Source organism: Dermacentor andersoni, chromosome 5 (assembly GCF_023375885.2).
Source record: "Dermacentor andersoni chromosome 5, qqDerAnde1_hic_scaffold, whole genome shotgun sequence".
Taxonomy (NCBI): domain Eukaryota; kingdom Metazoa; phylum Arthropoda; class Arachnida; order Ixodida; family Ixodidae; genus Dermacentor; species Dermacentor andersoni.
The window spans coordinates 160,365,375-160,382,134 of NC_092818.1; the positions used below are offsets into that span (position 1 = coordinate 160,365,375).

The window sequence follows — 16,760 nt, forward strand, 5'->3', positions numbered from 1 at the left end:
GAGCAAAAATGCAAAGGCTATCCTACGTTTAGTGGCAGAAGGATCTTGGAACTAGAAATTTGTTTGGTTCATTTACAAAGAGAAAATAAAAAACCACGAAGAGCAAGGCTAAGTGGTTTATTCACACCTGACCAAGGTCTGCCCTCCCAAAACAATGCACTGACCACGAAGGCTCCCGACGAACGAGTGCCGTAGTTTAGCTGCCAGGTACAGGCTATCGCATAAATGCGTTTGAACTGGTTCGCGACCGTTCTTAGCCTCGTATACGAATACGACCCTCGACTTGAGGCTATTCCTACACTCCACAGATTGGAGCACTACGCCGCTCCTCGACTAATGATGGGGCTACGCTTCTCAAGAATCGTCGTGAATGACCATGAAGCGCAGTGACCACTTCTTCCTAGAGGTGGCGTAGCTGTCTGCTTTCTTGTAAAGCCCCTTAAACTTCGTAAAGTAGCGCCACGCTTTGAAGAATGCCGCCGCCTCCTCGCGCGCTCTGGCCGAGGCCGACAAGGCGTCGCTATTGGCCTAATAGCATCACGTGGGCCCTCGCGCCGCGCTTCAGCGCCATTTTCACTCGAGGAGCGTCTACGGAGTGGCGAGGAGCACATGTTGGCGCCATTGCTATGCTCTAGCGGTGTAGGCGGCGCCACGGTCGAGGAGAGAGCGTGAAAGAGAGGAGAAACGAGGAGGAGTGAAGACGGAGGAGGAGAGTGTCGGCTACTTTACGAAGTTTAAGGGGTTTTAATTTCTTGAGCGGGGGGTGGGGGAGTGCTGAGGAGAGGATGATTCCACAATACAGGGAAAAGTCTCCATGATGGCAACCTCAGCATGGGCAGCGCTAGGAAAATTATGACAGATTTGAGGGGTTGTGCGCGTAAATGAATATGCGGAGTCATTTGGTGGAAATATTCCTTTCACAAAATAAACCTTTTTTTTCTTTTTTTAACAGGCAGCACTGGTGGCTCAAGCACTACGTCTTTCAGCTCAGTGCTGTCGACTGGCTGCGCTGCTTTGCTCATCGCTTTGCATTCGATCTAATGTATCCAAATAAACATATTGGACTGCTGCGGAGTGGGCGTGTTGCAGCTTTCTTCACCGCCGCAGCTTGGTGTGTTAGCTCAGTGCTTGTTGCATGTGCGCTTGCTTGTAACAGCAGCGACACTACTTCAAATGACTTGGAGATATCTGACAAAGCCTCTCTTCCGTTAGTGCCTTACAAGATGAGCTCTATTTTCAGTTAAAGAGATCGCCAGTATTTTTTGTGTGCCAGTTATGTCCAGCCATTTCTGGCGTCGACCGCCAGCGCCATCTATCGGTAGCAGGAGTGGAGAGTAAGAGAGAGGGAGATGCTGTTTTTAGTGCAAGCACGAGATGTTTCTGCGGCTGATGGCCCAGCATACTGCTCCAGGTGTTGGGTGAAAGATATAGTTTAAAATGTGATTCGACAAATTCGTAGACAACACATGCACCTATACAACCGTACACTCAAACAGGTCATAAATGAATCTAGTCCCTCACTGTATAACTTCGCTTATAAATTTACTTTAGCGCAATACTTCCTTATGCAATGAAATCGTTTCAGTGATCTAAATTATAGCATATCCTCTCGCCGAGCGACAAGTCTAATTCGAGAACGTTTTCTCGATTCTATGGCCCCGTTTTGTACTTATGAAGCTTCATAGTGATGTACTTAAAAAATTTGTGGCAGATAACTGCACTTTCAAGCTTTCCAATCATTTCATTGATTCGACTACTAAGATAAACAAAGCAATAAATGGGGCTAGTTGGTTTTTGTTAATTTTGAGAACACGCTAACTTGAACGCACAGCACGAATAACCGAGACAGACGTACATGGTCAATTATACATATACAGCTGAAAGGAAGGTTAAAAATGTGCGTCATATGGGGGTGAACGGAAGTGATAATTCGCGTAAGCACAAAGTGTAAAGAACGTTTCATTATTTATTTATTTCTTCAAATACTACACCTCAGCCTTAGGGGTTTGGCCGGACTTGTACAACCAATAGCAGAAATATAAATACAATAGCATTATAAAATATGTTCCTTAAGCTAGTCGAGGAAAACGTATCAACAAAATAAATATACATACATGTTCGTCAAGAAAAAAAAAACGTCAAGTCCTTCTCGTAGTTCCAGAACACACTGGAATTTCTCCAACTCATTTTGTTCGGCTAAACCAGCGTCATATTCATTCCACTCAGCTACTGCTCGAGGAAAGGGATACTTACATGTATTATTTGGGTATTTAGATGGAGCTAATGTAAATGGACATCAGCGCCGAGTAGCACATCAAGAACATGTATCATAGTTCAGTACACGCTTGACTACCTTAAATAATAAATTCCCTTAGCAAACTCAATTTCTCTCGGAAATTCGCTTTAGGTTAGCTTTTGTCACTAGATTTGAAGTTGGTGCGCGTCCATATAGCTATTTAAAATTAAAAATAAACCGTAGTTCCATATTTTGTAATCTAATTTGTTGACATAACTTTTGTTAAAGGGTCCGGAACAACCTTAGTATAGTGAAGAATAGTTAATATAAAATATTTATATGCAAGGAGGTTAGTCTGACTTCAAGCGTTACGAAGGGAATGCTTCAGGAAATGAAGCTTAGACATTGCGTTATTAGACATGGGAGCAATTCGCTGATGTCATTTGAGGCCGTCACAAATATGAAAACTGAGGTGCTTGAAGTCCTTAACACGAGACAGTAGGATTAAATTCGCATATAATAAAAGGTTAAAGATTGTTTTATTTTTGGAACAGACATAATTGCACATTTCTCACACTTGACAGACACCTGCAATTACATCACTTTATCTACTTTTGATTGAAGATTTTGCTGCTCATTAACAGAATTTATCTCTGAATATACGGTGCAATGACCAACAGACATTCTGATATGAACCATTATATTATCAACACTATTATTAATGTAAATAAGGAATCATAACGGCCAAAACATTGAACCCTTTAGTACACCTGAGGCCACCTGTAACATGTTGGAGGTTGTAATGTTAAACGGAACCATATTGCTGTCTTGGAGTACATATTGCTGTCTTGGAGTAAAATTAGACTCGATCCAGTTACAGAGGTGTGCATCTTTTAATGTACGCCGTAGTGTGAAAGGCAGTTTAACATTACAAACCTTACGGAATGCTCAGGCAATGTTGAAGAAAATTGCTTCTATTTGTGCATGATTGCTAATAGCTAGCAATGAGTTACTTCAACGAGCTGAATTGAGGTAGGAAAACTACCACACCCCTGTTGATATGGGGACATAAGTGAATGCTGACCTAAAAATGAGGTACATGTTTACGAATAATGTGTTCCAGTATTTTACGGCACGTATAGTCAACCACGAAAGTTTACGAACCACGGGACCTCCAAAAATGTTCAATTTCCGAGCAGCCTGCATATACTAGCAGAGGCTGTAAATGCGAATACTAGGCCGCGCAAATATTCAGCTCGTCTTCCGTAAAATTGTCTGGTTATGTGAACTACCGGCCAAAACCATTTGGCGGTAGTTCATGATCATCTGCTCTCGCCTTGCTTCAACAGTGGTTTAATTTTATAATGAACCTAGTTAACAGGCAACACACCAATAGAAAGTGATTCAATAAATATAGGCAAAAGTAATATTGCGGTCGATTCTGCGTACCACTTCAGAAATGAATACGCTGTCTACATGCAGACTCGCAGATTTCCGCTCTTTTATTTGTAGGAGAATAAGAACACCGGCTTCCGAGGCTTTAAAGTCAACGATTTGGCGAATTGTTCTATACTTTAGAAAATCCAGTCTTGCAGCATTATAATGCATGAATAAATATTCAAAGTGCCGGTTAAAATAATTAGAAATGGCGCTTGCATCCGCTGTGGACAGGCTATTTATAATAGCGGTGGCACTATAACACGTCCTAGAAGTTGTAGCCTGCAAAATGGTATGTGTGATCCTTTCACAAGATTTCATGAACGAACTGGAGAAGGTTCTCTCGTTTATTGCGGGGGGGAGCGCCGCAGAGCCCCAAGGGGCAACGGGGACACCAAAACTGAAACCTGGACTGGTCCATGGATTGGGGGCTCGCCGAGGCTTCTACGAGCTAGGGTGTGTAATTTCGTGGATGGCAGATCTCGAATGCGATCACCCCCGACACGCTTTCGCCTACGCGATTCTTACTCATGGTCTGCCCTGGTTCCAGCTTTCATACCCACCGTTGCCATTTGGGACTCTGGAGACCTTGCAACACTCGCTTTGTTGTAATATCCGGTGCTCGCCTGATGCCTCCGCCTGTCGGCACTAGCTTTATTTTTGGATGCCAAATAATCTCACTGCAATACACATCGATATCGCGGTGAAGTTTACTTAAACACAACTGCAACGATGGAATGCATGTAAGCTCCTTGCCAATTTTTGTACAATTATAGGTGGAAGAAAGCTATATACATGACGTTGAGTTTTCATTGCATTGGTCATTGCTTTGCGAACTGAGTCGCAGAGCATTTATTTTTCAGGGCCATGTGGACAAGCCGATGCTGAGATGTGTTCGTCGATCTTGGGCAAATGCGTAGACGAGTCCGGCGGGGCCAGATGCTCCTGCCCCGAGTCGTTCGAGTGGAATGCAAATGAGAAGGCTTGTTTTCTGGGTATGGAGGAACTTATTTATCTGTCTTTACTGCTTGGAGATCTGGCATCGCACTTCGAAACCCTTCGTATCTGAAGGTGTAAAATCAAATAATTGATGGCAACAATTTTTTTTTTTGCGATTCTTGTGACAAGTAAATATAACGACATGAAAGTGCATGACACGAAAACTGCGCCAAGTAAACTCTAATGGCTATAACTATCAAACTTATCATGTCGGGTATTTAGGTGCGCACAAGATGACCAGAAAAGTAGTTTTTGACTACTTTTCTCCTATATATATATATATATATATATATATATATATATATATATATATATATATATATAATCTGTGCTGGACGTACTACCGAGATTTCCTCTTAAAGAAAGTGAACTTTCTTAGGTAGCACACAGGATTATCTGCCTCATTTACTTATTACTCAAGGCTCCACAGTTTTGTCAGTAGTGAGGTCAGAATAGGTTCTACGTTTATTACGCGCGTATTTTTATTCGTCTTTATCAGCTTATCGCTTTTCATAAAGTGATTTAGAATATTTTGTTTCTTCGTTGCATTTTTGCGCAGCGGTTCCAAAACTAGAAATTATGCATAGATACAATATGACTAGAAGTTCCCGTGATCTGTTAACAACACCCATTTTTCCACGATTCCCTCACGCAGAGCACGTGTATTGGTACAGCGTGTCTTTCAAGATAGTGAATGCTTCGAGAACGGCGCAGTACAGCGTAGACGACTGCACCGACAAGAAGAATAACGTAGAAGCAGCTGTAAGTACGTTACAAGGAATCTCTCTCTTTACTTCTTAACTGTAACCCAAGGAATGATGTACCTCATTGCGCTTTACATATCGAAAGCAAGGGCTTTCCATGACGCCGCAAGAGTGGTGTTGGGAAGAGTTTAGCCATTGAGACTTCTTTTGTGAAGGATAAGATAGCGCAATGCGGCGGAGAGAGAGCAAAAGCAAACAGCAGCGCTAGCAGCTAGCACTCGTGTTGTTTCGTCTTGTTCGCTGTGTCGTGCATCGCGCAATGTTATTTGTGAGAATGCCACAGCAACTGACACGCTCTTCTGCACTCATTATGCTTATGTATCGTCCACCTAAATAACTCTGGACGGATATTTCTTCCCTTCTCTTTCTTTCTTTCTTTCTTTCTTTCTCTTTCTTTCTTTCTTTCTTTCTTTCTTTCTTTCTTTCTTTCTTTCTTCCTTCCTTTCTTTCTTTCTTTCTTTCTTTCTTTCTTTCTTTTGCTTTCCAACAGTGGCGAAATGCGGCTGCTCCAGCCGTGCCGTCATGCTTGGCACCAGAACGCAAAACGCGAAATAATGCTCGGGCTCTCTACGAATAAGTAAAACAAATCACAAGGTGCAGTACTAGTGAATGACTATGTAATTAATGTTCACTCGTTTTACGGAATTAGCTGTGCAAACTGGAGCGTTGCTTTTGTGTACTTAAACGTTTCATTTAGTAAATGTGCATAAATCTTATCATTAGAATATTTATATGAATCATAATGAATAAGTAATTAAACAAATAAATATTTAATTAGTTAATTAATCATCAGCATGGAGCTTTCTTTGGCTACCACTTCATGGCTTCGCCTGGGTCGATCGGTTGCTGATCGGTTTCCTGCCATGTATATAGATTCGCGTTCACTTTAAAAAAAAAATGGAGCGCGTTAGCCGCAGGATTCGAACCTCGACCCACAGGTAGCAGCCCAATGCTCCCTCCATTAGGCTACACTAGCACTTCTTTTCATTTATTGCATTTCAATTTGAGTAATATTATGCGAAAATTGTATAAAGTGTGTCACGACGAAGAAAGAAAGAGTGTTCGATTGCCTCGGGTTTGTTGCGAAGTCTACAATTTGCACTTCACGGTACATATACTCTTTTCGCGAAGCCATGTTTTAACTTGCAAGTTGGAAGTGTGTAGGTTAGAGGAAAAATGTATTCGCTGCTGGCTCTATACACATTTTACGGACACGGCAAAGAATATTTTGACCAAATAGATACAAATACGGTTTACTGCACATCGGCTAGTTACGGTTTCATACGTAGAAGTAATGAATGAAACCGTAACTAGGCTGGCTTCAGAAGCAGCAGTTGAAATGGAGGAAGGGCATCGAGGCACTCAGTAGGTAAGCTCCCCTAAGTAACAAAGGGCCTAATAAAGAAACCACAAAGAATGAAAGTGTTGAACTCACGAGATCAGATAGAATTCGCGGAACTCTCAAAACTGATCAACAAGGGGAAAATAAGAGATATTCGAAATTATGAAGTGACAAAGAGTGAGGAAGCAGTAAAAAATGCACTCAGCATGAAACCGAGAAGAAGAAAACTTGGCATACGACAAACCAAATTGTATGCACTGAAACATAAGCAGGGTAATATCATCAGCGATCTAGAAGATATAGCATAAGCAGCGGAAGAATTCAATACCGACCTGTACAGTACCCGGACCAGCCACGATACTTCCATTCGAAGTAGTAAAGAACAGGTTACAGAGGCACCTTCTATAACTAGCGATGAAGTTAGAAGGGCCTTGCAAGACATGAAACGGGGGAAAGGGGCAGGAGAAGATGGAATACCAGTCGATTTAATCAGATATGGAGGACACATCATGCTTGAAAAGCTTGAGCCCCTTTATACGAACTGTCTATCGACTTCAAGGGTCCCAGAGAACTGGAAGAATGCCAACGTTATACTAATCCACAAAAAGGGAGACATTAAGGAATCAAAAAATTACAGCCCCATTAGCTCACTTCCAATATTATGTAAACTATTGACGAAGATAATCTCCAATAGAATAAGGGCAACACTGGACTTTAGTCAACCAAGGAAACAGGCAGGTTTTAGGAAGGGATACTCTACAATGGATCACATCCATGCCATCAATCAAGTAATCGATAAATCCGCAGAGTACAATAAGCCTCTCTATATGGCTTTTATAGAAAACGAAAAGGCATTTGATACAGTAGGGATAACAGCATTCATAGAGACATTACGCAATCAAGTAGTGCAGACCGCTTATGTAAATATCTTGAAAAATATCTACAGAGATTCGACAGCTACCTTAATTCTACACAAGAAGGAAGATACCTATAAAGCAGGGGGTCAGACAAGGAGACACAATCTTTCCAATGCTATTCACTGCGTGCTTGGAAGAAGTATTCAAGCTATTAAACTGGTAAGGCTTATAAGTAAGTATGAGGCTCACGGCGAGTATCCAAGCAATCTTAGATTTGGAGATGACATTGTTCTATTCAGCAAAACTGCAAACAAGTTACAACAAATGATTGAGGACCTTAACAGAGAAAGTGCAAGAGTAAGGCTAAAGATTAATATGCAGAAGACAAAGATAATGATCAATAGCCGGGCAAGGTAACAAGAGTTCAGGATCACCAGTCAGCCTCTAGAGTCTGTGAAGGAGTACGTTTGCCTAAGTCAATTACTCACAGGGGACCCCGATCATGAGAAGGAAATTTAAAGAAGAATAAAAATGGGTTGGAGCGCATATGCCAGGCATTGTGAGATCCTGACTGGAAATTTACTGTTATCATTGGAAAGAAAGGTGCACAATCAGTGGATTCTACCGGTGCTACCATATGGGGCAGAAACTTGGAGACTGACAAAGAAACCCGAAAACAAGTTAAGGACCGCATAAAGAGCGATGGAACGAAGAATGTTGGGCATAATGTTAGGCATAACAGGAAGAGAGCGGGGTGGATCAGAGAGCGAACAGGGATAGCCGATATTCTAACTGACCTTCGGATACAGAATTGGAGCTGGGCAGGTCATGTAATGCGTAGGTTACATAACCGGTGGACCATTAGGGCTACAGAATGGGTGCCAAAAGAAGGGAAGCGCAGTCGAGGATGGCAGAAGACTAGGTAGGGTGATGAAATTAAGAAATTCACAGGCGCTAGCTTGAATCGGTTGGCGCAGGGCAGGGGCAATTGGAGATCGCAGGGAGAAGCCTTCGTCTTGCAGTGGAGATAAATAGGCTGATTATTATTATTATTATTATTATTATTATTATTATTATTATTATTATTATTATTATTATTATTATTATTATTATTATTATTATTATTATTATTATTATTATTATTATTATTATTCATGTAAAATGTTATGCACAAGAGCTCTATTTAGCGGCGTTGGATCATCGCTAAACAAATATTGTAGGGTGAACCTGAGTTTTAAATATGAGACAGTGTGGAGAGTTTGTTTTAGGAAGCCCCATAAAGACAATTCTTGAGCATAGCTTTCTTTCTCGTGACAAAATAAAAAGTAGGTGTGAAGCAACATGCGTTCGAATAAACGCAAGAAGGAACGAAGGACGGACATTTTTAAGATAAAGTACTACCATGACCAATTGTTTCACAAACAAATGCACACAGCTGAAGCCTCCCTTTTCAGGTGGTGAAAAAAGGTTGTCCCTTCTCATGGTTTCCCGTGGTGAACGCCAAACAAAACAAGCAAATATTCTATGAAATGACCCGAACATGCCTCAACCTTACGTACACTCCTCTCGTACCAACACCAGCTAGCTATGTGCGATGATCACTGCGTATTTATGAATTACGATTCTCATACTATGGCAGATACCCATACCGGGGGTACGCACCCTCAACAGGAGATCGGCCAAGAAGCATGCCCGCGTGTTGATTACGATGATGATTTTCACACATTGCCACAAGCCCACAACGCCATGTCGTGCCAAAGCAAGACTGGCTTTTTAATATGATGGACGCGTGCTGATGATGGTTATGATTTCCGCAGTATGGCACGTACCCACAAAGGCGGACTGGCAAAGACGCGACCGTTATATTTCAAATAAATGAGAAAAGAAATAAAAAAACCCGCCTGTATAAAATATGTCACACTGCGTAGCATGCCTACGCCAGAGCACACCAGTTTCTCGTAGAACGAAATGGAGAAATTGGGAGCATTTCATTAACCGCTGCACGAAGTGTTTGCTTCATATAGGTTTCAACATCTGAGTTTGATGTGCATATTTATTTATTTATTTATTTATTTATTTATTTATTTATTTATTTATCATTGATTCATGCACACATTAGAGACATTTGTATAAGCCTCCGCAAACGTAGTAGAACAGCTGCAGATTAGCATGTCTAGAATATGAGCACTTCCGTCAATCAGTGACGATAAAATACAAATGCAGGTCAGCAATGATGGTGAGTTCGGAGTCTCTGGATGGCGATTCATTACTATGAACATTAAATGTTAACTCCTCTCAACTTTGTTTCATGGTTTCACGCACCTCAGACATAGGAGATAAGTGGTTGATGTGACACAGCCAGACGAGGGTAGAATGACTAACACAGGGCTACACTGCTTGAAATGGCATTTTTACAATATGCTAAGGAGCACAACTTTCAAGCGCGACAATTACGCAAGTTCGCTGCACAGGAGCGCACAAAACACACCGTTGCAACGTGTGGTGCAATCCCGTTTAAAGTTATAGTAATCTGAAGGAAAAAAATCGCCTGATCCAGATGGCACATGATTTCGCACCTCAGGCAATATTTTAATAAATGAAACTAATAAGAAATTAAAAATCTTACTTTTTTACGCGGAGACGGTGTACCAACCAAACACCGCCAGACAGTGCCACGACAGAATCTCTTGATTGTCAACGCGTACACGTCATGCATTTATTTATTTATTTATTTATTTATTTATTTATTTATTTATTTATTACTAGTTCCTGTATTCGCGGTTTTCTTCGGATTGCTTTTCCTCTAACAAAATTTTCACTTTCCATGTTCCAGCGTATCCACATTGTTAATTGCCTTATGTTTATATATCTAATTACACCACCCGATTCGTCAACAATCCCCCACTGTGGGTACGCGCCACAATCACTCAGACCAACAACAATAACCACGTTTATACTGGAAACCTATCACCGAGATAAAGGTCGAACTTCAGGCCAGCTTCAGTTCCGTCTTGTCTATTTTGTTTAAAATAATTCCTCGAATTTTTTTTTTTTTTTTTTTTTTTTGCTCGTTCTGCATTCAAGTGCGCATAGCGAAAATCCTCGCGGGAGTGACTGATAAGTTGTTTGATCTTCCGCGACCCTTATGGTCATCTGTGTTAGAAATACATCTTCTAACGCACCTTGATCCTAATGGGCCTGAATTTTTATATGGACCGGTAGCGGCCATAATTAAGTCACGCACTTTACAAATTTCCTATTCGGGCCCGGAAACTGCACTCTCAACTCAACCGTGTCCTAAGTCGGCAAGGTTTGATTAGGTTCTATTGGCAATAACTTCAACTTTACAGCTTTTCGTCCTTCTAGAAGCTGTTCAAACTGGTCCTCTGAAGGAGCCCGAATGAAATTGACTGCCTTTCTTCGCATAATAGAAGTATCGAAAAAAGAAACGCTGCGCCAATGCAGAAAAAAGTTACTGCCTCGCGTAAGAGTGCCCCGGGCTTTTATACATCTTGATGTGACAACGCTGAAGGCAGCGTTTGCGCTCGAAATTGCTTAGCCAAACAAAAGCCGTTCGAGAGGGTGGTAACAGAAACTAACCTGCACATGTCGAAGAAATTGCACAACGGTAGACGCCATAACGCCGAATCCACAGCTTTCGTCCACTGTGTTGCACAGTACACACTGTTTGGAGTTCAAACGACGAGAAGGTTGAATCCTGGGTTAAGTCAGACCGCTCGCTGGGCGTGCTTGAAAAGCGTCCGTTGACTAAAAAAAATGCCTCGGCACACCATCGGCGGCGGGCTCCCGCTTGCCATCACCGTCTGTCGCTGGCGGCTCTACTGCAACCGGTGAAAAGCGTCCTGAATAAGGCAACTGAGGCTGGGCGGCAGGCCTTTATCTCAAGTACGCAAACAACTCGCACTTCACGAAAACGCACTGCGGCGAATGTCCGTGATTCCAACCCTCGCGATAGATCTTGCATGCATTCGTGCGTGCAGGGAAGATGCCACGTCGTCCCGAAGGAATTTCGCCGGCATCGGCCAACTAGGGGCGTGATTCCGGCGCCTGTTGTATGTGAATACAGTGCCTATAGCTTGCTACTACTCTAACCTACAGAAGAAACTACGTAGGGGCGGCTGGCACAACGCTGCTTTCACGCCCCCGAGTTGGCGAATTTTGTCTTAGTTCACTCAGTTTAACAATGTGCTTGTCTCGGCCTAGGTGTGCAGAAATTCCTGACTTATCGCGAGCAGTGAAATCACGGATGTTTAACGCCATGTCTTTTCGCAAAGCCCGAGTTGCTTGCCTGCTTAACAGGTGAGCCGCATAGCCTTCGTCAAGGGGCGGCAACGCTCGTGGTTTTCAAGCGGCCTTATGCCTATACGTGACACTGGAAAGTGTCACGTATAGAGTGAGATATCAAACCAGACGGAACAATAAAAAGCGACGCGAGAATAAAAAGCGAGGTGATTGATGAAAAAAGCCGTACGAACTCTGTGTCTGGACCAGGCACCACAAATAACCTAACCAGAATGCTAGTAGATGGCAAGACAGAATAGATCAACTACCATGGAGAATTACTGATACCTGTTATAACCTGAGGACCAGGACAAGTTCTTTACTTTATTCATTTTGTTTACAAGGCTTATTTCTTTCTAGTTTAAGAGCTCCGTATTTTCTTTCTTTTTTATATTTGATCTATCTTGAGGCTGTTGGTCAATTTACCGTTAAGTAATTGGTTACAAATAGTATCTTAATTTAATATTTTAATTAAATATGAAATGCTGTTTTCTGCAGTCCTTTCTATGTAGATCTCAACGCAAACAGCTAACTAATGCTCTATCTCTTATTTAAATTTTCGTTACCTTCCGTTCTACCGGCTACAGCGGCCGCAGCAAATCATCGATCAAACCAAACTTCAGTGGCGATTCAGCGGCAAATGCGAGAGAAATGCTTTAGCATTACGTCGCACCCCTTTGAGGTCCCGGATCCATGGTTGAAACCGCGTTCACCACATTGGAAAGTGTTGTTCAGGAGCTCACTCCACACACCTCCCGCCTCTTCTAGGAGCGAAGTCCAACTGATTGTAGTCCCGAGCAGACCACACCATTGTCAGTTGCACCATACATACATACATACATACATACATACATACATACATACATACATACATACATACATACATACATACATACATACATACATACATACATACATACATACATAAATACATACATACATACATACATACATACATACATACATTTCTTTATCTATTTATTACAACTTTGACACTCCTAATGCTAACGCATTAAACGTCACACTCAAGCAAAATTAACGTGCAAAGTATGTTTCATATTTCAGATGCGAAATCTTTATCCCCAGACGCTACGAACTGTCAAGCTACTCAAGTGTTCGTAAGTGAATTCTCTTTGTGTTCCTAATTCATCCCTCTGCGACGTCGTCAAAATAGGTTAATCTTTGCATAGTGTACATGTCTTTGCGCTGTTTCCTTTACTTTGCTCGAACGTATTGATTATATCCGCTCGCCATTACTTTTGCAAAGAATTATCTGCTACTATATTAGTTTATTCTATGTCCTAGTTACTTTTGTTTTAGATTCCAACCATGAGATCTTAATACCGCGTCTCCGTAAAGCTTGCTTTCGCCTCACGGAAATTATCGTTCATTTGGACGTCGTCAGGGCTTTATACAGTCCGAGAATTGTACCACTGGAAGGCGATTCATCAAGAGATGCGGCTTACACTCGACTGCATACGACAAATACGATTGCGCATTGAAAGGGCAGTTTACAGCGCACGAGATGTGACAAACAACGCTAGCCAAGAAGTTAAGAAAATGTGAATGCAATCTATGCGGTTGAACCTTTTGTAAACCTATGCAATATTATAGGTAGAGAGCTTTTACAACTCAGTACTTTTTTTTTCTACAAATCAGGTATTTACTAATATAACTATTTATATTCATAATATTTTTGTTCTTCTTTTACGAACGAATCAGTTTCTTAAAATTACAATTTTGGCGCAGCCCTGTGCTTGTCAATTTGCTCCACAGTTTTTAAAAGAAGGCGGAGAAAATCAAATTATGGAGCACTTCCCCGCCGCGACAGCACTGCCGTCAAGCCTCTGAGATCATCGGTTCTATCACACTCTGTTCCTTTCGGGCTGTTTGATTTAGACAATGCTGACCCACAGCCTGGCTAAGCTTTCCATATAATGCCCTGTAATAAAATGAATTTGATGTCTTGATGCTTACACTCACGCCATCGCCTTATCAATGCGCGAGACATCTAGTATGACGACGGCCGCGATATTTTTACCTGCTGTGCTCGTCCAGAGTCACGTTGGAAACAAATAAATTCTGGTGTTTTACCTACCGTAACCACGATCTGATTATAAGACACGTCGTAACGGGGCTCTTCGGATTAATTTGTACCACCTGGGGTCCTTTAACGTGCACCCAATGCATGGCACACGGGCGTATTTGGATTTCGCCCCCATTGATATACGACCATCGAGACCTAATGCTTAGCAGCGCAACGCCATATAGCTGCTAAGTGATCGCGATGGGTAGCCATAGGGAATCGAAACAGCTGTTAAGCGATAGCGATAAGCGACGTGACGATGTCGGAGTGCCCAGCTATCGTGTTTTCGTGCCTGGAGGCAACAATTATTGGTCTTCTGTCACTTCCATGAAGGCAATTGACGCACTCGAGCAATACTGCGCCTTGATGTCGATAGCTGCGATTTCTGATACCGGTTTGAGCACTTTCCATTTTTCGTTAACAAGCAGTAAAGAAAAATAGAATGTTAATGGCCAAGCTAGAGGTGGCTTTTACAAACAGTTGAATTTGATTTCTTCGGCGACGTTCTAAATGTTCTTCATTAAAACATCACAAGCATAGTATCTTCAGATATATCGAGTCAATACTAGCTAAATAAGTGATAAGGAAAATAAAAACAATGTCCTTGCTTTCTCAGGGTGACTTCCAACAACAACGTATCCGTCTTGTTTGCTGTGGTGGCATGTTAATTTTTTCAAAGCCTCGATAAGGGTAGGTAGAATTGTATAGCAAAGAACAACAATCATATATATTTTGTTTAATTCTGGGGTTTTACGTGCCGAAACCACGATACGATTATCAGGCACGCCGTAGTGGGGGACTCCGAAAATTTTGACCACCACGGGCTGTTAAACGTGCGCCAAAGCCCGGGACATGGGCGTTTTTTTTACATTTATCCCCCATCGAAATGCGGCTGACGCGGCCGGGATTCAATCCCGCGACCTCGTGCTTAGCAGTGCAACACCCTAACCACTAAGCCACTAGGGCGGGTAAATAACAATCATGCGCAGTTGTGGATTGCCTAAGATGCATAACCGATTCATTTATTTTCGTCTAATATATGAAACTGAGTCAGTAACGCGACCAGTAAAATTTATTGTTGATTCACTCATTCTGCTCTTTATTACGCGTAATGCCCATTTAATGACACTCGACGCAACTGTAACATCTCGCAGGGACGAATACAAAGTGGAGCTGAACTTCAAAATGCCACAAGACCAGGCTTCCCTCGAAAAACTGCAGAGATGTGATGACACCAAAGGAAAAGATATTTGCTTTTTTCCGCCGGATTTGTACGTAGTCAACGGAAGTGTATCAGGTACTTGGTTGAAAAGGATTTGAGGTCTTTTTCTGTAAGAAACGCCTGCCTTTTTTGGTAATCCTCTCTTTATTTCGGCACCAATAACAAGGACCGACACTTGGCGGTGGAATTCGTCATAAAGTTTCATACAATAATTACTAGAGGAAACTCTGGCGCTTGTGTCTACGGAATCTGGAAGCGGGGTATTCATCCAGCATTGGAATGATGCCCAGAGAAAGGATAACGTTAGGAGGGAGCATCGCACAACGCGATTGAAGCCAAGAGTATAATTATCCAACGCGTGGTGAAAACGTCAGAGCACGGAGAATACGTCAAAATGCGCGGTAGGTTTTAGTACTGCCGGTCGATTTTTTTTTCGCTAGACATTCACGTAGAGGAAGGAAAAAATTACTCCATGTGGGGAAATCTCTATTGTTCGCTTTTTTATTGAAATGAATATTAGGAGAGGTTGGCGCCTTTATGGTGGCACCGGCTACTCGTTGTCACTTGGCAAAGGAAACAAGTTTGCCTAAAAAGAGATAATAGTGATATAAAATATGACACTCATTAGAAGACTGGATGAATAAAAAATATACAGTCCAACAGTATATGAATCACAAAGTTTTGTGCATAAGTTCAGCGCACGTACGCATGTGACCTCGGCGCAAGATGTCACGTGTTGAGCTGACACTGAGCAAATGGTCTGGCGTCACAGAGCGTTCGTTTGTTAAGGCTGGCTGCGTGACACAATGCTCTCTCCTAACTTTTTCCTTCCTTCATGGAATGATAGGTAGTACAAGGATTTGCCTAAATTTCGCCCTTCTGGCTTCAAACGGATACGTGACTTTGTAAACTAGGTACTATGTAACTAGGTACTTGTCAACGCGGTACTATGTAATGAATGATTAAATAAATATTGTTAAGATTGTCCGATGGGAGGATTCGAGCAAAGGGCCATCAGCACCATGGAGGAAGGAAAGATATCGGAGATAAAGAGCATAACACAACGCGATTAAAGCCACACCTGTCGGCTGAACACGTGATCGCAAGTCAAAGTTCGCGGTTTGTTTTAGTGTTTTTGCTCTGCAGGTAGAGCCATGGCAGGACAGCCGAACAAACGCGCATCGAATAAAAACTACACTGGCATATCTACTGGGAACCAAACGTCCAAGCAAATACCGATTCTTGCTCCATGATCTCCACGCAAGATGTTACGTCTTCGTGCACCACTGTGGCTTCGCGGAGCGTTCGTTTGTCAAAGCTGGCTGTGTGACGTAGCACTCCCTCCTATATTATTCCTTCCTGCATGGCTAGCACAGAAGCCCGATATAGAAACCATTGCGCCAGTGACGCATGCATCGACAAGCGGCATAGAGCGCCCGTATGAAATTCTCGTAGGTCAAGCTGTCGAGCCGCTTGGCGCACTTCAATTTGGGCACCTCGACAGGCCGAACCGCT

At 42.3% G+C, this 16,760-nt stretch overlaps 1 protein-coding gene across 1 annotated transcript in view; it reads left to right on the forward strand.

The window, feature by feature from the left end:
• LOC126531498 (glycoprotein antigen BM86-like) overlaps window positions 1–16,760 on the forward strand; it is a 55,893-nt gene that overhangs the window by 28,298 nt on the left and 10,835 nt on the right. Inside the window, exons 14-17 of the mRNA XM_050179038.3 lie at window positions 4,537–4,668; window positions 5,328–5,434; window positions 13,003–13,055; window positions 15,178–15,320. Of these exons, the coding sequence (XP_050034995.1) occupies window positions 4,537–4,668; window positions 5,328–5,434; window positions 13,003–13,055; window positions 15,178–15,320 (435 nt within the window). The remainder of the gene's footprint in view (window positions 1–4,536; window positions 4,669–5,327; window positions 5,435–13,002; window positions 13,056–15,177; window positions 15,321–16,760) is intronic.